At 41.6% G+C, this 24,304-nt stretch overlaps 1 protein-coding gene across 1 annotated transcript; it reads left to right on the top strand.

Annotated features, from left to right (window-relative positions):
• The first annotated feature begins 845 nt into the window (after positions 1 to 845).
• On the top strand, positions 846 to 23,801 carry atn1 (atrophin 1). The gene is made up of 10 exons (XM_066683353.1): positions 846 to 1,017; positions 6,859 to 6,988; positions 7,863 to 7,964; positions 8,386 to 8,505; positions 8,595 to 11,257; positions 14,041 to 14,263; positions 14,812 to 16,231; positions 17,686 to 17,829; positions 22,004 to 22,184; positions 23,204 to 23,801. Exons 2-10 carry the CDS (start codon positions 6,962 to 6,964, stop codon positions 23,235 to 23,237), a joined length of 4,914 nt encoding a protein of 1,637 aa, XP_066539450.1. The 5' UTR covers positions 846 to 1,017; positions 6,859 to 6,961; the 3' UTR covers positions 23,238 to 23,801.
• The last annotated feature ends 503 nt before the right edge of the window (positions 23,802 to 24,304 follow it).

Genomic DNA, 24,304 nt, shown 5'->3' with positions numbered 1-24,304 from the left:
TTTTGTCCCATGTTTTGCTTTGTTGCTTGTCTCTCTGCTTATGTTATTGAGCATTAATAGCACTGGTACACCCATGCAAGAAACGCAGGAATGTTCAGTGTAGTTAATCTTGAAATAAAAGTCTTTACTGGCCACTTTGTGGGTAAAGCTGCCATTCATATTGCACACCACAAACCAATCAGGATTAACTACATATACATACAGAGTATGTACGTTCACTTCAGTCCTGAGTGTGTTGAGCTGCACTGCTTTTTTTAGGTTCTTGATTTAATAAGAACTTGTTCTGTCCTCTAGCAGTAGCTCCAGTTTCTCTCCCCCCCCAAAAAATCTCACTGCAGTCCCCCCCTCTACTCTTCCTCTCTCCTTCTCTCCATTTCCTCTCCTCCTCTTTCCTCCACAGTATGTAAATCACGCCCCCCTTTCCACACACTCCCCTCCCAGGAATTCATGAAGGAAGAAGAAAAGAGAGGCAAAGAGAGAGTGTAGTCGAGTCGCCTTGACAGAGAGAGAGGGGGTGAGCTTAGGAGAGAGAAGAGAAATGGGCAATAGAAAGCAAGAAAAAAGGGATAGCAAGAAAGACGAGGTAGAGGGAAACGATGAGATAAAGAGGAGTGTGAGAGTGTGTGTGTGCAAGTAGACAGACTGGGAGAGGGGGGAAAAGAGGGGAAAGAAAGGAGTAAGCAAGAGGTGGAGAAAGACAAGGGGAGAGGGAGAAAAGGGTGAAGGGGTGTAGTGTTATAGGGGTGTACTGTGTTACAGTGTAAAGGGGGTGGGGTGTGTGAGTGCATCATCTGTGTGTGTGTGTGTGCATGTGTGAGTGTGCGCGCGCTCGGTTTGCAGTGGTGAAGCTGCAGGATGGGAAGCTGATCCACGGAGTCCAATGCATGCACGCGCTGCACGCGCGCGCGCGTGTGTCTGCGTGTGTGTATGTGTGTGTGTGAGTAAGTGAGAGTGAGTGAGTGTGTCTTGCAGCAGGAAGAGAAGAGAAGGAAGAACAGAAGGAAAGGCTGCGCGTAGGTAAGAGCAGAGAGAGAAAATGGATGCTCCAGTCCCTCCTCCTCCTGCCACTGCTGCTCTTTGTGTGTGTGTATGTGTGAATGTGTGTGTGAAGTGTGTAGTGTGTGTGTGTATTTTGTGTTAGCGTCAAGCTAACGTTTCGTGCGCCATTCCACTGCGAATCATTTTCTTCTCTTTCTCTCTCCTCCTCCTTTTTTCTTCTCCATGCTGAGGGAGGGAAAGCGGTTATGTAGCGCTCTGCACGCGCGGCATTCAGCATGTATGTGCGCACAAGAATGCACAAGCAGGCTGTGTGTGTGTTACAGACAAAGCTGTGCACACATACATGTCATATGAGTATGTAGGCTACGTCACGTACATTATGTATATAGATGTGTTATAGACAAAAATATGCTGTGTGTGTATGACATACGGATATGGGTTGAATATGCGCGTGTCTGTGTGTACATGTGTTACAGTCTTAGATGCGTTTTGAGTTGTGGGTGAATAGGTGTGTGTCTGTGTGTGTGTGTGTGTGTGTGTGTTAAAAGCAAGGCCTTTTTTGGTGTATGTGTGACATGAAGGTATGTCTATGGTTTATTTATGTGAGTTTTTATATGAGAGCCTAGCTGTACAATGTATTGTCTATACCTGTACATTGCAATATGTTTCATATATATATATATATATATATATATATATATATATATATATATATATATATATATATATATATATACTATTCATTTCAAAAGAACAAGAAGCACAGTGCTTTATTTTGGTATTTTGGGAAATATGTCTTGGATAGGGTCTGTTTTCAGGCATAGTAAGGAAAGATTTACATGCATTTTACTCCTGTTATTCAGGGACGTTTCTGTAATGGATATCATATAGAGCATAGAACATACATCAATACTTAGCCTCTTTCTGGAAATGGCCTTTACATTTCCCAACTGCAAAGTTCTCCTTGGTGTCATTTTAACATAAAAAAATAAAGCATCCAATAAAACAAATGTGACTGTACAAAGTAGGTCTGAGGGTCTGTCGAAGTTTTTCAGTATAAATAGACATGCCAGTACCTTGACTGGGAAATTGTTTCCTGGACAGAGTAGTTGTTTCCAACACATTCTTTAAACTTACAAATTAAAAGTGGGTGTGGCTTAAACCAGAAACCGTTAGTAACATGCATACAAAATGTAAATTATGCAGCCAATCAACAGTCTACATTTTGGAACAAGTATTTTTATTGGCTCACAATTATTGGTAAAGCTGTCTGCTTAAGTATTGAAATTCAGAACTGAGTGGCACAGAATTTTACAATATACACATATATAGACACAGCCTTAGTAATAATACATTCTTCACTCATGACCAAGGTATTCATCTGATACAGTTATGCATTTATTAAATAATGCTAAACTGACTAATTTCAATATTGGTCCCCTGTAATGGGTGTATGGTGTGTGTCATTCACATACCATAAAGTTGGGTTTTACAGAGAGGGCTTTTTTGTATATGCATCTTATAAAAATATATAGTTGTGTTGCATGTGTAAAACATGAATGTAACTATCACACAGCTATTTTTGGTTTATGTTTGTACAGTGAGTGCTAGGCTTTAGGTGAGTGTGTCAAAGCTGTGTTTGTATACTGTACTGTGCAAAATTCAGAGAACACCTCAGAGTCTGTCAAACTATCATCTCAGTCAAACTGGCTTTTTTTATATATATATTTGATCAATATATTGTATGTCCATCTTTTGTCTTTATTAATGCTTCCATTCCTTGCAGGAGACTGGCTAATTTTTAAAAAGAAATCTACAGGTTTTAAGTTCAGGCTAAGGAACTGGTTGCATTTTCTGTACCTCACACTCTATATACCCTCAAACACATTAAGTGATGTAGAGGGCTGGGGTTGGGGGGTTGGGGGATGGATGGAGGTGTGGGGGCTTTTGCTTGAATTGCAAAATGTCTGTTTTAGGTCTGATTTCCTTTCTCAGTAATGGTTATGGTAGATAATCGTATTATCAGGCCCATCATTTTGAATAGCTTTGTCACAGTAAAAGATTGGAGAGAAAAAATGTGATTTTTTTCCCAGGTCATAAGTATAGGTGCAGCTTGATTATCTCTTATCTCTCCAAAAAAAGAGAAAGCTTTATGTACTCTTAACTAAGGTGGTCTAGTCTTGCAAGATGTTATGTTAATATCTTCTTTTATCATCTTTTCTCTAAACTCAAGAAACAAATATATCATGAGCATGAATCATGATGGCAGAGAGAGAGAGAGCTTTGAGCTTTGAATTTTGTATGTTACTCTATATTTTTGGATGTTTGGATAGTGTGTTTAATCCAGTGATGAGTGTGTGTGTCTGTAGAGTGAGAGAAAGGTTGAGTAAAAGAAAGGGAGAGAGAGTGAGGGAGAAAGGGTGTGTGTGTTTGTGTTTGGTATGCGTGGACTACTGCCAGGCCACTGGACTGATGAATGAAGGTTCACCTGTAGACAGAACAGAGCACTGGCAGCCTGTATTGTGTGTCATTGGGATGTATTACCTTGTCTACACTGTAATTGGTCCACAAATTCGCCTGATGTGATATTTATGGGACGTTCGCAAAGATGCGTCTGTATGTGTGTGTGTGTGTTTGTGCGTGTGTGTGTGTTAGTGTGTGTGTGTGTTAGTGTGTGTGTGTGTTAGTGTGTGTGTGTGTACGTGTGTGTGTGTGTGTGTGAGAGAGAGAGAGAGAGAGAGAGAGAGAAAGAGAGCGAGCATATACTAAGAAATATGACTTGACGTCCTTGAGTACACAGCACAATCACTGCTGTTCCAGTCTACCCAGCAGGTGTTAATTTAACTCCACTGCAGTTGAGTGCCTAGTTTTGACTGTTTGTGCAGAAACAGCAGCATGTGTGTGTATTTGTGTGTAGTTTTGGCGCATTCTACAGATTTGTTTGTATATAGTCACCATCAGTGCTGCTGTCTCCACCATGAACACACTAGCCTGGGTGTAAAAGTGAGTTTATTTCTGTAAAAGCCTTGCTAAATGTACTCACACACGTTCCTACAAGACTGTTAGTGTTCTATATATAGTCTCATTCAGTATAAATGAAGTGTGCGAGTGACTGAGTGCATGTGTGTGTGTGTGTGTGTGTATGTGTGTGTGTGTGTGTGTGTGTGTGTGTGTGTGTGTGTGAGAGAGAGAGAGAGAGAGAGAGAGAGAGAGAGAGAGAGAGTATGTGGTTGGTGGGGGAAGGGGTTCATTTTGGCCTGGGATTGCAGTGCTGTACCTAAACTGTACTGAATGTGTGCTGTACATATTGTATTCATTGGTAAATTATGTATACGTATTTATGAATGAGGCTTTAGGCCTTGTCATTTCTCATCACAAAGGTGGGCTAATCCTCAAATTCCCTAGAGCTTTTTAGGCCGCTTTTATTCACCGGTTGACAGTAGATGGGAGTGGGCAACATGACAAAATGTATCATTATGCTGACAGATTACAATATGCTTTTCTGACCAAATTTTGTTCACATATCATTTGTGAATTCAGCTACATTAAGGTGCATCAATAGTTGACACACAGCTGAATCTACACAGAAAAGTGTAAAATGAAATGGGATGTTCTGGAGCAGCTGTACATGAGCTAAAGGTCACCATGCTCAATGCCAGTTGTCAGCTAGATGAGTATAAATCTCTTCAGCCACTACCAATCTGCCTGAGATGCAGGCATTTGGCTGTTTGCTGTTTTAGGGAGCTGGATGTTTTGGCGTCACCACAGTTCTTTACTGAGGAACAGCACAATGCATGAAACAGCATTGTTCATTTCCCACCATTGTGGTGTGACACATTCAATTGTGTAGCTGTTTTAGCAGTTTTGTGTCTATTTTTATATTGAAGGCAGTGGTCCAAGTAAATTTTATCAAACTGCACTTAAAGGCACTCAAATAAATTGAGGATTTATCCAAAGCAAAGTAGCACATTGACATTGACACACTATTAACCTCATGCTCCTCGTGAACTGATGTGTCAGTAGAAATCAGCACATTGTTACTTGTCTCCTGCTGTGTGTAACTGTGCATGTGTGTTACAATGTAGCTGCACTTTACTGTGAACATTCTCACTTGCCTCCTCACTGTCACTTTCATCAAAACAACAGTCAGAGCGATGCTCATAGTTGTCAAGGTTGCAGAAGCCTATCTTACTTCCTGGAAAGCTATTTATATATCTACGCCCATTTGCTATAAAATACCTTGATAGTTTACTACATGTAATATACACTGGGGCGGTTTCCTAGACCAGGAAGACCAGCATTCTGAATTGTAATCTTCCATTGAAAGGACTATGTCCAGGACAAGGCTTAATCCCTATCTGGGAGTCCACCTCATAGAGCATACTGCAAAATATATATTATTGTTCTATGCTCAATCCGGTTCAGCTCCAAGGCCCAGGCCAAACTGTGTCTACTCCATGTGTTGTTACTATTGTTACATTGTACATCCAAAACATTGATGGCATTTCTTGTAATAAGTGACATCAACTACATTAACGTGCACTCAATGTAGTTCAAGCAGATGCTCTGTTGTCCACAAACAGTTTATCTGATCCATAGAAAAGCAAAAAATAAAATGTGACATTCTCGATCAGTTGTATTTGAGTTTCCATGCTTAATGTCAAGTGTAAGATAGAGGGGTATTAATTCCCCAGACACTGGGCTGTGGAGAAGGGCAACTACAATCCAGTACTTTAGGCAGGAGTTGGAGTGGGGTTTGTGAATTGAAGCTATTAATTATAAAAACATTTCTTGGCCATGCTCATGTTTTGAGGCTGACTTCCGTCAAATGCTAACACTTCATTTCAGAAGAAATGCTGAATGAACAGGTGTCCATATATTCTACAGTCGAAACCGCATCAGAACATATGTGCTGTATTTCTGTCTGTAATTCAGTGGAATCTAAGTTCTTGTAACTGGTTAAATTAAATGTTTATATATTCTCAGCATATTGGTAGCAGGTCTATCTCAAAGTTCTTTCCACCCAGTTGTGGTTTGGTCACACCCTTTTTTGCTCTTGAGCAACATTCTTAGCATTAAGCATAAAAAAGGCCACCTAGGCACAACTTCACATATCTGATGGTATCTTTGTGATATATTACTCTGCTTCAAGTGATTTATATCTCCTAATTCAATATTTGCTTTTCTCACTAACTCTGCTTATCAGTTAGAATGGTTATTACACATTAATATAAAAGATGAAAATAGTATGCAAACAAAGAGAGCCTAAAAATGACTGTAAACAGAAATGTAATATGTAAATTAAAAAAATGTTTTGGTCATTCAGATAATTAATAGGAGTCTGAAAACATCATGTAGATTAGGGATTATATAAGGAATTACACTCACAATAACATCAATCAACTGAAAGGTTGGCTTCTGTGGTCTGTTCTGGATTTTGGGGGGCTAGAATTTTTATTGATGGGTTTAGGTTTATGAACATGTAATGAATTCTTACCCTGCTCATATTTTCACTTCAAGTTTGTCTCTTTTGGCATGTACACTATCAGTGTATATACCTATCTCTGCTTTGTTTAAAATGTGAATATGTCAAATATAACATAAATTAATATATCTAGTCATTATTCTATATATTCTATATACAAACTAATACATCCAGTCAATGGTGCTCTGTGAATACTGTGAATCGGGTGGCTCAGGTTATGAGTGAAAATGTTATGTCATCCCTTATCCTTAAAAACCCTCACGAATCTGTTTGGGGTACATAACACAGATTGATTTCAGTAGTTTTCATTTTAGTATTTTTGATGTCATGGTATTGCATTCATCACTGACATTTCCTTTTATTTCGTCTTTCAGAATCATCAACCTGACTGATCGCGTATTAACCTGTACCAGAGTGTTCTTTTGATGAAGCGTTCTCTAACATCCTGAGAGGAATGGACACTGTGGAAAGGCAGCGATGAAAACCCGAACTCACAAAGACCCGGTGAGGACACAGCAAGTAGATCAGCTGTGTTTCCTTTTGTCATATTGTGCTTGAGAATATGCAACTTTCAGAGGAGTCTAACAATTTAGTTTGGATTTAGTAGGTGTGTAACAATTCAGAAAATACATCACATGTTAATGGCATTAAGTACAATATTTTTTTCATAACATGCCAGCCATAATAGCTAATTAACCTTGAACTTAAAGTTGAACGTAATGTATTTTTGTTACATGTGCTTACTGAACAATTGAACAAGGCAATATGACACTGGGTATTGTTACATATTTAGAAGGTTTTATAGCTTCTTCAGATTTTTGGGTTAAACCTTTACTCAAATAATTGAGTATAATCAGAATAGCTTTTCAAAAACTGGTGCTAACTTATATAGCTTTACACACTGATGCCTAAGTCTACATTGTTGAAAGTTTGAGTTCGCTGGATAGGGACAGAAATCTTAGGTCTTCAAACCAGGGTTTAATAGTTGACCCCTGAAGAAAACTGAAATTGTGGGATAAACCTTTGCAGTTTATGTCCCCAAATTGTGGTATAATCCACCCACTGAAAATTGACTTTCAGCATCAGTCCTTTAAAAAAAAAACATTTGAAGACTTATTTTATTATCTTGGTATTTGATCTTTGATTGATACTGATGACTGATATGTGAAGGAGGGAGTCCTACCCATCTATCATGTGAATTGGTGACTGTTAATGATTAGGGAGAAACTTTGGCATAAAATTTGAAGGGAATTGTGTCTCTGATTGCAACAGTTCAGCCCTTACACCCACTGACAAAATGTAGTGTCCCTTATTCTCTTTTCCTGATTCTCATTTATATTTGTGCCCTTTTACCCGCCCATAACGGGCATGACTGCAGATGCCTATGCGTAGCGGGCGCAGAAGGGGGGGTAGTGAGGAGAGGAGGGGCAGGCGCCCTCACCCAAGCCCTTCTCGAGCAGAACGGAACGAAAGACAAACGGTGAGATTTCCGACTTTCACTCTCTCATTTTATCTCATTCTTTCTCTGCTTTCCATTCAAATTTTTCTTATGTGTTTTGCATCTGCTTGATTATACCAATCTGTTCACCTCTATGCTTTCATCTCTCATTTTCTTCTGCGTTGCCTTTTTCTTGTCTCGCACATACATTTTCTGTCCTTCCCACTCCTTGTTTTTCTGTCCAACTACTTACTTTATCTCTCTATTTCAGTCTCTTTCTTTCATCACATTTTTTTATTGTGTTGATGGGTTTGTGCCAAATACATAATGTCAAATCTATTTTTTTTTTATCTACATGTGAGGATTTGTATAGCTTTGTGTCCCATTCCTGTGTATTGCATTTGCCTTTGATTCTAAATATAAGTCTGTCGGGCAGTCTTGATTAAAACAGCTGTGTGTTTAGCAGAGAGCTGCAGGAGAGGAACTTGCCGTAGGTTGTTTTAGCAGACGCTCTCAGGGACATGATTCATCAGAGAGCGAGGGAGAGGACCTTGTACCCCCACCCAAGAGACAGAAAGTACAGGTAACATTACGTGGATCTTTTTTAATATTAGAGAACGCTCTCTTTTGTTCCAATATCTCCTCATCCATATTTGTCATTTCTGTTGCCAGGACTCTTCATCCAATCCTCCAACGTCCACCCATTCAACTGACACCACAACTTCAGCTCCAAACCCAACCTCTTGCAACAGCCAATCACGTGAGAGCGACAACGAAGATGGCCAGTCACAAGGCAGCCGCAGCTCAGTTGGGGGAAGCCTAGCCAATAGCAGTAGTAGCATTAGCAGCGGACGGGACATTGATCAGGACAATCGGTCGTCCTCACCGAGTCTGTCTGCTTCACCATTAGCTAGTTTGGATTCTGAGTCAGACTCTCCAGACTCCCCGAAACAGAGCAGTAAGGCTAAGGACGGAGCAGCATCTAAATCTGGAGGGGAGGAGAGGCGGGGACAAGGGAGGGGAGAAGAGAGTGGATCCGTGGAACGAAAAGATGGCGAAGGAGGGGCAGAGGTGGATTTACACTCTCTGAAATCACCGTCCTCCCTCTGTCCTCCTCATCGTGGAGAGTCTTCTGGGGTTGCCATGAGCGACAGTGGCAACAGGAAACCGTACTTCTCACTTGACTCCAAACTACCAAACAAGATGGAGTTTGCTGGGCCTGCAGCAAGTGAATCTCTCCACGGCTGCGGTCGCATCAACCCCAAATCGGGTTCACAGTGTGGAGGCAAGGCAGGAGTTGGAAGTTCAGAGTATTCCCATGGAAACCCTAGTGTTAGCCATGCCCCGACACTTCCTCCTCCACCCGCTCTAAAGCCTCTGGAGGCAGGACAAAATGCAACGGGTGACATTAAAACAGAGAAAGTAGAGAAATGTGACAAGGCTGCCCCACCCTCTCTTCTTCCACAGACTGTATCATTATCGCAGCAGGCCCCAGCCCCTCCACACACGCATCACTATAGCCCTACTACCTGGTCAGGAGGACATGTGTCTGGCTGTCCTGGCAGCTGGGGATACACCCGTTACCCTGGAATTCACCATGCACCCCCTGTGCAACAGCAGCAATTGCCCTCAGTCTACAATCCCCCCTCAAATCGTCACCCCTCTCATCCCCCATACCTGCCTCATCCACACTCTCATCCACATAGAGAGTATATGCCCAGGTTCTCTGGCCCGGCTGAGCGGGAACGGGCTGTGAGGGAGTATGGGATTAAGGACAGTGCTGCTAATACAAATAACTGCATCAGTACCTGTAGCACTGGGGCAAATAGTTCCAACTTGAATCGAGACTTTGGGAATCCAACACCTAGCCAGAACCGGGACTATGGTAGCATAGGTTCACAAGGGGCAAGTCGGGATGGACCTCCAGGAGGTCGAGATTATGGTCCAGGCTTCAGAGAGCGGGACACTGGGAGAGACTTCCCCCTGCCCAGCCAGCAACACTTAGCACAGAGTCGAGAGTTTGGACCGGGAGGGCCAGGAGGAGGGTGTCACCCCAGAGATAAAGAAGGCAGATGGGGAGAGTTTGCAGGGCAGATGAGAGAAACAGGGGCAAATAATAATCTTAGTAACAGCAGCCAAGGAAACAATACTGCTCCAAGCACTTTGCCTTCTGGGCAGCTGCTGAATCGTGACCCATCCAGTTCGCCACAGAACAGCTCAGCCCACCCGCCTTTGTCCACTTCGAACTCAGTCACCCCAAACAAAGACTATCCATCTTCAACTGAGGTGCAGCAGCCTGGGCAGAGCCAGCCTTCTCAAGCCCCCTCCAGTGGGACAGAGGCTCCCCCCGCTACACACTTCTTAAGGGATTACCCCCCACCAGGGGCACCCCCTTCAAATGTTTCTCATTCTGGTGCATCCAGGGAGTACCCTAGCCCTACTGGACTCACTCCAAATTTGGCTCGGGAGTATGCAGGTGGACCTCCAGTTTCCCACCCACCTCACTCACACTACGGTCTCCAGTCAGCCAGCCTGGCAGTGCAGTCCAGGGAGCGAGAAAGGGAGAGGGAGAGCAGTGCTCCAGCTGCTCTCTATCCTAATCGCATTCATCCACCGTCGCTTTCCCCATCTTCGTCTTCCTCTGCCCATGGACATCCACCTTCTACGTCTTATCCCCCTCCCCCTCTCCCCCCTCACTCTCACCCTCCCACTACCCATGGCCAAGCACCGCCTCCTTCCACACCTGCAGCCAGTCATTCACGCCCAGGCCCATACCCTTCCTCCAATCAGAGCCCAACAACTACAATTTCCCCACTTCCTAGTCCTTCGACCAGTCAGATAGGAGGATTCCCTTCGTTTCCTTCAGCTTCAGCTCCAGGAGCAAACGTACCACTTCCGGCATCAGGTGCAGTCACCTCCTGTCTCTCTGGCAGCAGACCCACACCTTATCATGGCACTTTAAACAGTCACGGCTCTTTTACCAGCTCTTACCATGGCAGCAGCAACAACAGCAACACTCTAGCGACTAGCAATACGAACAGTGTCATTCCCAACAGCAGCAGTAGCACTAACAGTCATGGCCAGTTGCACTCGCCTCAGCATTCCAAAATCCAGCCACATCTCTGTACCTCTGCTCAAGGGACAGCTCCGCCGCCCACAACCATAGGGGCAGACAACCACTCTGATTCGTCCTCTTGTCCTTTGCCAACACCTGTCATAAAGGAAGAGCCTGTAGAAGAGAGGGAGGAGACAGAGAGCCCACCCCCTGTGCTCAGAAGCCCCTCGCCAGAGCCAAAACCTGTTGACATTCCAATTCATGCAAGCCAATCAGCTCGGTAAGGCAGAATATGTGTCTGATTCTATACAGCACAAAGATGTTAAAATGACCTTTTATACATCCATATTAACTTTAAAAGCTTTAAATGAATTTGCTCTTGTATACAAGGTGCCACTTTAGAACATGGAAATCCCAATTTTAGTCGTAGGAAATGCAGATTTTCAGCATGTTGGAAAGATGATTAGATTTATAAGAAAACTTGACCAACAACAATGTCTTTTTATGGATTAATTTAAGTCAGGCAAAGCCCAGTAATAAAAGCCTTTGGACACGTTGGGTCCAATACACAATATATGTTCACTGGATAGTTTTATATCAGTTAGCTTTTTAAAAACAAAACATTTACAAAATTTTTGAAATAAACCTTAACATTCCTTGCTAAAATACATGATAAATACATGCCTACATACACATGGATGGGCACACGTTGCTACGTGTAGCAGAAAACACAAGCTGAATCAGGATGCAGTTCTAGCTATTAACTATAATATGGCCATCTCACTTGAGAGTCCATGTTCTACATGGATCTTCAGCGTTACCAACCTAACTGTGTCCACTTTAACTCTGCCAAGTGGTCAGTGAAATCTAATCTCTGCAGTGCAGCAGCAAGCTACCGACAATCAATTCAGCCTATAATTAATTATCAGAAAAACACAAGGGACTAACATAGTGATGTCCTTCCTGATACAGCAAAAAAGGCAAGAAGCCTGAGAAACATGGAGAGAGACTTTGAAACTGAACCTGACTGTGGTGCATTTCTTCCCAAGCTGCCATTGTTTGGCCTTTCTGCTTGTTTGAGGGGAAATGAATTAGTCTGCACAGACCAATGTGAGGGATGCAGCTAACAGGATAGCGATGTCAGTTAAGGTCAGTAATCAAAAATGAAAGACATTCAGGTGACAGTATTATTTGGATATTTAAAAAAGCTAATCCAGATCATCTGAATGTTCAAATATTCATGTGTTATATTGATATTTGTGTCCTTTTATTAAATGTTTAGGCCTCAGCATAATTTTAGACCAGTGTTTTTCAGAGTTACACCGATTTAAGCAAAGGTATTATTCACAAAACCAGTAAAAATCGCTATTGTTCTTTGACAGATGTTGATATTAGACTTTAACTCCTCCCTCTACGATTTTGCATTGTTCCCTAATTTCTTTGAATAGCTGAAGCAAGTTAAGTTTTAAAAATATTTAAACAAAGAAAAATTTTTAGCTTTAGAAACTCTTCCTCAAATTTAAAACAGCTATATTTTGATAAATAAAATTACCATATTAAAGAACTTAAGAAGGTTAATTGTGATGACTAAATATAATATTTCCTGGGTGGTTTTGAAAATTAATACTTAGTTTGGAAATACTTACGCAGACTCAAAGCCTGCAAAATACTATTTGGACTGGCTCTAATATTTAGTAATCCAGCACTGGCTAGTTAGTGCAAATGTTTGTTATCTAAAGCCATCTCTTGACCGCCCAGAAGGATCAGGTTTTTAAGTGTGAACTTGACTTTGACGGTAGAGGACGCCATCGTGTTTTGTGCCACTGTATCAGGTTCCATGCCAACCACCAGTGCATGCATGAATGATTTAATGATTTCAAACGAGAGAAAAATTTAAAATGTATTTTTAAATTATGTATCGTCTAAATGTCCTACAGAAATATGGGCACCCTTGTTAATAATGAGCAAAAATGTCAGACAGATTAGTATCACTTGTTCTTATCTAAGTTATGGCAATGCCAGCCTAGCACTGATATTGTCCTTATATCATATCTACTGATTGTTGTTATATTTTACTTTTGCACCCTCCCATTTATTTCTGTTTTGTTTTCAACTCTGGATCTAGAGTACAACTGCCCCTTGTATAGTTTTCCTTGATCACAACTCACTTGCTGCAAGTAATGAACTGAGTAACAAACCTGTCATGAGGTGAAATGGATGTGTTAGAATATGGAACACAGTACAACATTGCACAGCAGTACGGCCAGTTTAAAGCTTCATAATCTGGTTTGTGGACTATGTTTGAGTGGATCTGAGTGGTTGATATATAGCATTTGTCAGCTGGAAGATGCAACTACCACCCAGATTTAGTTGTCTACTATGATGCCATGTATTAATCATGATTTTAACTTTGTTTGATAGATATTTGATTCCTATTAACAAATGTGTGGATATTTATGGAGCTCACTGGCAGTAATATAGTGAAACTTTAAAGGAGACACCTACTGCCCTTTTCCGCAGGTTTACACAGTTCTTAACTTTAACAGCTATGACATGCTTTGATCAAAAAACCACAAAGATCAAACAACAGAGCACCTTACTTATCATGTCTAAACAGCCCTGTTCAGAATGGCCACTTTTAGTTCCTGTTGAAAATGAATCTCTGTTTTTACTCCAAATGTGAAGTGCCGAGATGTGAGGTGGTAACACTGTTTTTCTCAGTAATTGTTCTGTTTTTTCTCTGATCTCGTTTATGCCATAATTAATCAGTACTCGTATTCTCTGCGCTCATCTTTGTGCTCTCATATAGACGCCATTCCACTCAGACGAGCAGGTGGGACAATACAGAAATGCCTGCAGAACAAAAATACTTTTTCTTCCATGATTTCAGATTTAGGCAGACCCCAAAAACGGCCTCATTTTTATTTATTTCTCAGCTTGTGATGGGCAGGTCTCTTCTGAACACCAAATGAATGCACTAATGCACTGAAAAAGGTTTCATAAAATGTCTCCTTTTACTGTACTGAAACAAATATAATAAATCTTGAATTGTCCACATTTCAGGTTCCACAGGGTTCTAGATCGTGGCAACACAAACTCTTGCGCCCGCACCGATGTTCTCTTTGTCCCACTGGATGGTTCCAAGCTTTGGAAGAAGAGGAATGAGGCCATAGAACGGGCACGCAGAGAAGTGGAGCAGAGAGCCCGAGATCTGAGGGAGAAAGAGAGGGAGCGAGAGCGGGAGAGAGAGAGAGAGAGAGAAAGGGACCTGGAGAGGCACCTGCAGGTTAGTGACCAGAGCCATTTTAGAGGTGGAGGAGAATCACAAAAACTTGTACAAAGCACACTGCTAAATTTTAGACACTGAGCTGAGCTGGAGGGAGAAGGCCCAGCGACACTCTAATGTAAATACGTACTCACAGCGGTCAAATGACCGTCACACCCTCTTTCTTCCTCACACACACAAGGAGGAGTAGGGAGTGTGAGCTTCCCACCACTGCTGACATATATTCTAGAGGAAACAGAAGATCAGGTGTGAGATTGGGCTCAATAAAGCTGATACTGATCTGTAAAAACACTGTAATCTGCCCTGACACAGCTCTTTGAGATTAATATGTTTTAATAATGGCTCCCATGCTAGCAATAACTAAAATAATTTATTGCAGTTTCATTCTTTTGTATAATTATGTTTGATTAATTCATCTGCATTTGACCTCAAGAAATATATTGTTAAAAAAGCAACTTTGTTACTTTGTACTGGAACTTGGTAATTTGTGTATATTGTTTGTAAGTGAAGTCTCTCTCTCTCTCTTTATCTCTCTGTCACTTTCTCAGCAAAAAGAGAGTAACTGCAGCTCTAGTGCGAGTCTAGCTGCTGCAGGAGCTCGCCAAGGCACCTCCCTCTTCTTCTCTCCTCCCTCTTCCATCCTCTTGGACCCTTCCGTATCCTCTGCGGCCTGTGTAAACCCGTCACATCCAGTTGTCCACGCACAGCACCATGCCCACCACGCTGCTCATGCCCACGCCCTCCACCCCTCTCTCTCTCACTCCATCCCCCACTCACTTCTCTTGCCCACCATGGCTGGGGGATCAGCGGTAATGGCAGGCCCCCAGGGACCCCTGGGCATCGGGCTTGGGGGTCCCTATCTGGGCCCTGACACACCAGCATTGAGGACACTAAGTGAATATGCACGCCCTCATGCCATGTCTCCACTTGGCGCTGCCAGCCGGGCACAGGCCCACCATCACTTACACCCCAACCCTCATTCCCACCATGTACATCCATCACTCTTCTTGCCCCAGTTCCAGAACCCAGCACTCACCCACCCGCACCACCTCCCAGCAGATGCAGCCACAGCGGCTGCAATCCTGGGCTTTCTGTATGGGGGTGGTCTTGAGGGAGGCCCTGCCCACCCAGGAGCAGGGCCCGGTCCAGGTGGGATTGCAGGGGCAGGACTAGGAGGAATGGGCTTTCCCCATGCCGTGGCTGCCCACAGAGAACGGGTGAAGTCCGGGTTTGAGTTTAAGAGCGAGGAGCGAGTCTACGACCCAGCGCTGCCACTTGCACACACACACTCGCACACACACTCTCATTCTTTACTACTGGCAGGCGGGGCTGGAGGTGGAGCCCCAGCCAGTGAGGTCGCACTTTACGGAACTCCCCCGCCTCCAGCCCCACCCCCACAAGCCATCGCCACAGCGACTAGAAATCCTAATTTAGTCCCCCAGCCACTTTCAGCCCCACCTGCCTCCTCTTTGTTACCGCCCTCACTACCTGTCCATGCACCGCCCCCCACTGTAGCTCCCATTGCTCCAGCTCCCCCTCCTCCTCCCCCTCCTCCTGCCCCGCCCCCACCACCTCCACCCTCGGCCTCATCTCACCATCATCCCTCCCCTCACTCCTCACACTCAACCCCCCACCCTACCCCCCAGGCCCCACCCTCTGAAGGATACTCCACCCCTACCCGTACCCCTCCAAGCACAGAGAGAGCAAGGAGTGTGGAGAGGGACAGGGAAAGAGAGAGAACACTGACGAGTGGAGAGAGGGAGCGAGAGAGGGAGAGAGTTGTGCCAGCAGGAGGTGCAGGAGGAGCAGGAGGAGGAGCAGCAGCAGGAGGAGGCGGAGGTGCAGGAGCAGGAGGTGGAGGAAATTCAGGAGAGTCTTTGGGAAGACTGCAGATGCTGAATGTGACTCCACATCATCACCAGCACTCACACATACACTCCCACCTGCATCTGCACCAGCAGGATACAGGTACTCATCACACAAAACACACATATTTACACACACATAAATCTGTGTGAACAGACAGATAAACACACACATACACACACACACACACACACATACACACACACATACATACACACACCGGCTGATACCATGCTACCTGTTGAGACTTTCCTTTAGACATAATAACTAAAACGACACCAATCCCCTAACCTTAATGTCAGTAATCAAAAGTAAAACAGTTGGCACTTTTAGTTTTGGGATTTAAAACGTCTTGAAATAAAAACATTTTAAAAAGTCAGGATTTGCTTTTTTTTGCCTTACATTTCACAGAATGTGAACTATGTCTTGAGAAGTGAGTGTGTTTTCTGGAATTATATCCTGACATTCCACATACCCTCCCTACACACACACACGCACACATTAAAAAATCAGCCAACATCTTGGACATCTATAACTGCCAGAAAATGTCCCATGCATATTGGTGCAGTGTTGTCTGTATTGTTGTTGGAAATTGTTATTGAACACCAAGACATTGCCTCAGCTGGTTTTTTGATGACAGTGGTGGATAATACAGCCTATCAGTCCAAAATCTCCTTTAGGATTTCATTTTTGAATAACCTGGTAATGAAAAAGACATGATGTATATCATTCTCATCAAACCATCCAGTGATTTCTCATGCTCTGTAGAAAGGGACATTTTCTTCTACTAGTGATACTACACTACTAATGATTAAGGCAGCAAAAAAGCACACACCCAGAGTGTCAGGCAGCCACCTCAGCGCTGTGAGAGGAAGTGTAGGTTTTGTGCCTTGGTCAAGGGCCATTCAGCCATGGATGTTGAGGGAGGAGAGAGTGCTGTTCCTTTACACCTCACCTCACCCTTTGTTCCCAGGCTCCAGGGGATAGAACCAGAGACTTTCACTCTCAATCTGGCTTATCTAACCTTTAAAGAATGTTGGAGATGTTGCCACCATGCTTATGGTGAGGGATAACTCATCCTAAACTGTGTCACATTTTACTCTTTTCTGTAGACCAGGGTCTACCTTTATTGTACAACAGAACTCACAAATGTGCAATCATCTTCCCTTTGTAGTCATGGGTGGATTGTTTCTGCTGACTGACCATGCCCTGCAATGAATTTCTCAGTCACCTGAGGAGCAGTTGCTCCTCTGTTTTTCCTGTCATATCACACTAATTCAGTAAATGATTGGCCACTTTTGAATGCAAATTTAAACTCTATTCACTTTAAGATTCGGTTGAATCTTGCAGTAGACATGTCCTCACATTTGTTTAGTTATTTATTTTAATTTGCTGCTTGTCTGTATATTGGTAAGCAAACAGTTTCTACACTGTACATTAAGTCTTCCATAATTACCTATTATTGGAAGGCTCTTTAATTAAAAAAGCTACTAAATGTAAATATGACTGTTATTGAATTTGTGCTTTTTGTTTGTTGTTACATTATTGGGGGACAGCGGCAGGGGGAGTGCACCCCCTGATGGATCCTCTGGCAGCGGGAGCCCCTCTAGCACGGCTGCCATATCCAGGAGCCACACTGGGGCCTCCCATCCTCACACACCCCCTCTCCGACAGCGAGGTGCTACGACAGCAGCTCTTCGGTAACAAATACCTCTGACCACACTATTTATCACACGTCTTACATATTGGAAGGCATTCAGGGCCATTTTCCCTGACCCAAGTTAAGACAAAACGCAGTTGGTATATCAGTGAGTGCTGATAACGTTTAATGGATATAACAGCTGTACTTTACGCAGCAGACCAGGGTTCAGGGCCCTGGCAGGGCAGAACCTCTGCACCACAAATTAAAAGTTCTTGGAAGTCCACCAACTGAAGAAATAATTAGCTCTTACAATTCACACCAAAAGGTAAAGGGAGGAATTATTTTCCCTCATTCTACCATTTTACCCATGGTTTTTGTATTAACCAAGCTCTGCCAGATGGGCTGTCCTTCCTCTGAGTATCACTGTCCAGTCAGCATAGGTTTTGTACAGTACTGCCTCTGAGAATCGCAGTCCAATCTGCGTTAGGTTTTGTATAGTTCAGCCTTGGAGTATCACAGTTCTATCTGTGTTAGGCTTTGTACAGTTCTGCCTCAGAGTATCGCAATCCTATATGTGTTAGGTTTTGTACAGTTCTGCCTCTGAGTATCGCAGTCCTATATGTGTTAGGCTTTGTACAATTCTGCCTCAGAGTATCACAGTTCTATCTGTGTTAGGTTTGTATAGTTCTGTCTCTGAGTATCGCAGTTCTATCTGTGTTAGGTTTTGTATAGTTCTGCCACTGAGTATCGCAGTTCTATCTGTGTTAGGTTTTGTATAGTTCTGCCTCTGAGTATCACAGTCCTATCTGTGCTAGGTTTTGTATAGTTCTGCCACTGAGTATCGCAGTCCTATCTGTGTTAGGTTTTGTATAGTTCTGCCTCTGAGTATCACAGTCCTATCTGTGCTAGGTTTTGTATAGTTCTGCCACTGAGTATCGCAGTCCTATCTGTGCTAGGTTTTGTATAGTTCTGCCACTGAGTATCGCAGTCCTATCTGTGTTAGGTTTTGTATAGTTCTGCCACTGAGTATCGCAGTCCTATCTGTGCTAGGTTTTGTATAGTTCTGCCACTGAGTATCGCAGTCCTATCTGTGTTAGGTTTTGTATAGTTCTGCCTCTGAGTATCGCAGTCCTATCTGTGTTAGGTTTTGTATAGTTCTGCCACTGAGTATCGCAGTCCTATCTGTGTTAGGTTTGTATAGTTCTGCCACTGAGTATCGCAGTCCTATCTGTGCTAGGTTTTGTATAGTTCTGCCACTGAGTATCGCAGTCCTATCTGTGTTAGGTTTTGTATAGTTCTGCCTCTGAGTATCGCAGTCCTATCTGTGCTAGGTTTTGTATAGTTCTGCCACTGAGTATCGCAGTCCTATCTGTGTTAGGTTTTGTATAGTTCTGCCTAAGAGTATCGCAGTTCTATCTGTGTTAGGTTTTGTATAGTTCTGCCACTGAGTATTGCAGTCCTATCTGTGCTAGGTTTTGTACAATTCTGCCTCAGAGTATTGCAGTCCTATCTGTGCTAGGTTCTGTACAGTTCTGCCTCAGAGTATCGCAGTCCTATCTGTGTTAGGCTTTGTACAATTCTGCCACTGAGTATCGCAGTTCTATACGTGTTAGGTTTTGTATAGTTCTGCCTAAGAGTATCGCAGTTCTATCTGTGTTAGGTTTTGTATAGTTCTGCCACTGAGTATCGCAGTCCTATCTGTGCTAGGTTTTGTACAGTTCTGCTTAAGAGTATCGCAGTCCTTTCTGTGTTAGGCTTTGTACAATTCTGCCTCAGAGTATCGCAGTTCTATCTGTGTTAGACTTTGTACAGTTCTGCCTCAGAGTATCGCAGTCCTATCTGTGCTAGGTTTTGTACAATTCTGCCTCAGAGTATTGCAGTCCTATCTGTGCTAGGTTCTGTACAGTTCTGCCTCAGAGTATCGCAGTCCTATCTGTGTTAGGCTTTGTACAATTCTGCCACTGAGTATCGCAGTTCTATACGTGTTAGGTTTTGTATAGTTCTGCCACTGAGTATCGCAGTCCTATCTGTGCTAGGTTTTGTATAGTTCTGCCACTGAGTATCGCAGTCCTATCTGTGTTAGGTTTTGTATAGTTCTGCCACTGAGTATCGCAGTCCTATCTGTGTTAGGTCTGTATAGTTCTGCCTCTGAATATCACAGCCCAATCAGCATAAGGTTTGTTTCATACATTCTGGCCTCTCTTTGGACAATTTCATGATAGCACAATATTGCCCTGACTCCTCGATACAAAGTTTGTCAGGTTTGGACTGTCATACTTAGTAGTATAGATTGAGCAAGTTTGACTCACTAATACAAAGTTGTTCAATTGGACCGCCGGCACACTTGATGATTCACTGGCCCTTTCTCAGTTTGTGTTCTTGTCTGTAATTATTGGTGCAAAATGCATTCTGGAATTTCTGACATCCTCGTGTCTACAGAAGTCACGTCTCAATGCGTCCTCGATAACACAACCAGTGCAAGAACACATCCAGGTATTTGGACTGTACTTGTGTAGTGTGGACTTTTAAATGGAACAGTACTTGGGCTGTGAATGACACAAGAACACAAGTACAGACAAGAACACATATTGAGAAACAGCAATAAGCTCCCACGTTAAGGCTCTTATTTTCCAAGCTGCAGAACCTTCAGTTCATTCTCTGGGTTCTCGGAGGGTTTGCATCAACGTGCTTTTGTCATACACATTGTGTTCCAAATGGGCCCCCTACACTATTCCCTACATTGCTTACTATGTAGTGAAGTCTGAAATGAATAGGGCACTGATTAATTTTGGGCACAACCCTGTAAGGATAATTTGAGCAGCCAGAACCAGATAGAGAGAGCAGCTAGCAGTCTGGTCAGGATGGCTCCTGTAAACTTCACTCTTTATTCTGGATCTCACACACCAAAAATAAAATGTTATCTGAAGAGTGAAGAATTTATAGAATTTATGTGAGTAGTGATAAATATGGTCTCCCCAATTTGTGAGGGAGACTAAATTATAATATATTGTTATGAACAAAGTTGATTTTTCATTCACTGTAGAGGCAAACTAACATAATTAAAGATGACCTTTATAATGAAATCCTGGATATACGATCCACAATACTATCTACAAATACTGTACTGTATGTTGAAAAAATAGAAAGCGGTACCATTTTAGAATAAGACTACACTAATAAAGGTTTATAAACATTTTACAGTCTGTTTATTGATGTTATTGATTAGGTTGTATATGCATTAAAAGTAATTCATAATCATTTATAACACATAGACAGAAACCTGCTGTTTGCCAAGTAGTGAACCCACATCCATCTACACTGTTAAACCTGATGTCTCTGGATACTTGCATTAAAAGTCATTCATAATTTTCTCCATCATTCAAAATTCTGTCAGCTTCAGCACATATTCATTAATAGGTTTAACCCTTTAACAACCAAGGTTTATCAATTAACCTTGGATAAAATGTCTTTTTAGACACTGATGATAATGTGGTGCACTTTAACAAGTGACATGTCTAAATTCACATTCTAGTCTCAGCTTATTCTCTACCTTGACATTTTCAGTAGGTTCTGACACTTTCAGTATTAGACAAAAAAGAGGTCACTGTTTCTCTTTCTATCGCTGTGTTACAAATGATAATTAATTACTTTTAAGTTGTTTACAACTTAATAAATTACCATGTATTACACAGATATTATAATTATTATAATTATTATAATTACTACACAGTAGTATAATAAGTGTAGTCTTATTTTGAATCATTACAGAGGAAGCTTTAGGATTTAAGCTTTATACATTTAGTGGTTACTGGTCATATTTCAACATGAGGTGACCACAGAAATAAAACTCTTCTGTGTTACATTAAAGTGTCAGGTTATTTTAAGTGCAATGTGCCAGTTGTCTACTTCTTTATTTATCCAGTGTGTACATCATCACGGCCATTGCCACCTGAGAGATTTGGCATGAGCCACCACTGGTCATTTTTGCTCCATTTACTGTCCTATCACCCTCATTCTTCATATTACATTTACATTAATTTGGCTGATACTCTTATCCAGAGTGACTTGCAGTTTGTATCATTGTTACAGATGTAGCTGAATGTCATGTTTGAAATCTTGTCCAATGACTTACTGGTGTAGTGTGGTGTATTTATTTGAATAGGACACCAACCACAAACCATTCTGTTTTCTCACCTATTCTCTATATGTTTACCACTGTCTCTCTTCTTCAGGTGGTCCGTTCCGTGAGCTGCCCCAGCCCTCGTCTCTGGGAGGCTCCATGTCTGCAGCTCATCAGCTACAGGCCATGCAGCAGGCCCAGAGTGCCGAGCTGCAGATCCAGAGACTGGCATTGGAGCAGCAGTGGATCCACCACCACCACCATCACTCACTCACACAGGATGAGTACTATAGGTGAGATCTCTCTCTCTCTCTCTCTCTCTCTCTCTCTCTCTCTCTCTCTCTATATATATATATATATATATATATATATATATATATATAGCCATCTAAATTTTTGCCAATTTATAGTTTACTACATCATTTAAACATAGTAGCTGTCCTTCACTTTGTCACATTTCATTATAAATGAACCAATAGAGGTATAGAGAGGCTCCAAAAGTTCTTGGAATAAAACCTTTCTACACTGACTTCCATTGAAAGTTAATGTTTTTCCTTCTTTAAATGTACTGCTTTGAAGATACATGTATTTTTGGACAACATATCAATATATCCAAAACTGTAACTTTACTGAATGAAAAACATTGTTTAATTCAATTGGAAGTTAAATTATTTTAAAAAATTAAGGACATTGTCTGGTATGTGTTCCTGTGCTCAATTATTCCTGGCAGGCTCCAGACATACCCTGAGACAGGACATAAGGCTTACAGAAGATGAATGAATTAATTAATCTATTGTTACACTTTGTTACACTTATATAGCGCCTTTCTATTAATGTGTGTTAATGAATTAATGTAAAGAACAGCTTGTATTTTCAAAAAAAAAAAAAGCCAGAGGGTGGCTGTCTACTACTCCAGGTGTGTGTGTTCACTGCCCTAATCTCTAGTGTGTGTGTGTGTGTTCACTGCCATAAATAGGTTAAATGCAGAGGTCAGATTTCATTGTAATGTTGTACAATGACCATAAAGCCAGATTTCACATTTTTGCATGTATAATTTATGAGCCACAATGTCTGTATCCACATTTTGTTAAAGAAAGCAGGTTGCAGCCCTCATTAAACATGCACATAGTACTGTGGCTTAATTGCTGAACACTGATTAAAGAAATGCAATAAGATTTTACACTAAAATATTAATTTATTTTTAAAAGGTTCTAGAACCTGCAAAGAGAATGAAATATAATCCAGGCCAGATTTCATCTTACCTAGAACCAACTAAGGTGTTTGACCCCTGTGACCTTTGTCTTCATACTAGCCACTTGAAGAAGGAGAGCGACAAAACGCTGTGAAAGAGCAACAAACTGAAAAACAGAACACAAAGTGAAGAAGGGGAAAGTGCAAATATACAAGTGGAAAATGGAATGATGGCAGAAATGAGCACTGAAGTGGAGGACAAACTCTACACACATATGACACTAACAAACCTGAAGTGAAGGATTTAAAAATAAAAACAAAGACCTCTCATAACTCAGCCGAGTGATGTAAAACGAGAGGACCCGATTGAAGCCCCTGTCAGATCGCCTGATGTAATGCGGGCCAGGCAGCAGGGTTTGGACTGTGATGAAGTTTATGTACAGTACATTACACATGAAAGAATGTCTAAAGCAAAAGTTCTCTTTTATGTCTTTGCATGTAGCTAGATACAAAAAAGCCCAGCGGGCTAAAATCCCACTTTTTTTCTAGTGACTCCCCAACACTCTGAGAGAGTGAGTTTGGTATTGAGTATGCATGTAATCAACACTCAGTCATATTCCCTTTTTTGTAGTATTGTTATTATTAATATAATTGTTGTCTGTTTGTTAATAATTATGTAATTATATAAACATTATTTTGTGTTATTTTTTTACATTTTCATGGTATCTTTTATTTTTTAGTTTTTTTTTATTTTAAATTTTACTTGTGAAAAAAATGCAAGATTCAAAATGAAGTAAGAAGAAAAATCTGGAAATAAAATACTGTTTTTTCCTAAAGGTGTGTACATACTCATTTACATTGATCATATAGTCCTTTTATTTGTTCATAACAATTTTGGTGTTTTTGGTGGTGGTTGTAAACTATTTTAGTGGTAAATATTAAATATCAATCGTCAAAACACAAAAGAAATCAGAAATGGAAATCAAAACATGTTTTTTCTGCTTACTGCCAAATATATTTATGGGTGGAGTCTGATTACATTAATGAGGAACTGACTGTATAGTGGGTTCCCTTAGGTTCGCTTTTGTATGTGTTTGTTAATTATATTTGATATTGATACAAGAAATAATTTCAACAAGCTGTATTTTCAATCACAATCAGTGATTTCTTAGTATCTTAGTTTTCTTAATTTCTTAGTTTTATTAAATTCACAAAAAACTGA

Source organism: Hoplias malabaricus, chromosome 10 (assembly GCF_029633855.1).
Source record: "Hoplias malabaricus isolate fHopMal1 chromosome 10, fHopMal1.hap1, whole genome shotgun sequence".
Lineage (NCBI taxonomy): Eukaryota > Metazoa > Chordata > Actinopteri > Characiformes > Erythrinidae > Hoplias > Hoplias malabaricus.
The sequence above is the reverse complement of the archived record's forward strand: the minus strand, read 5'-3'. Positions and strand labels throughout refer to the sequence as shown.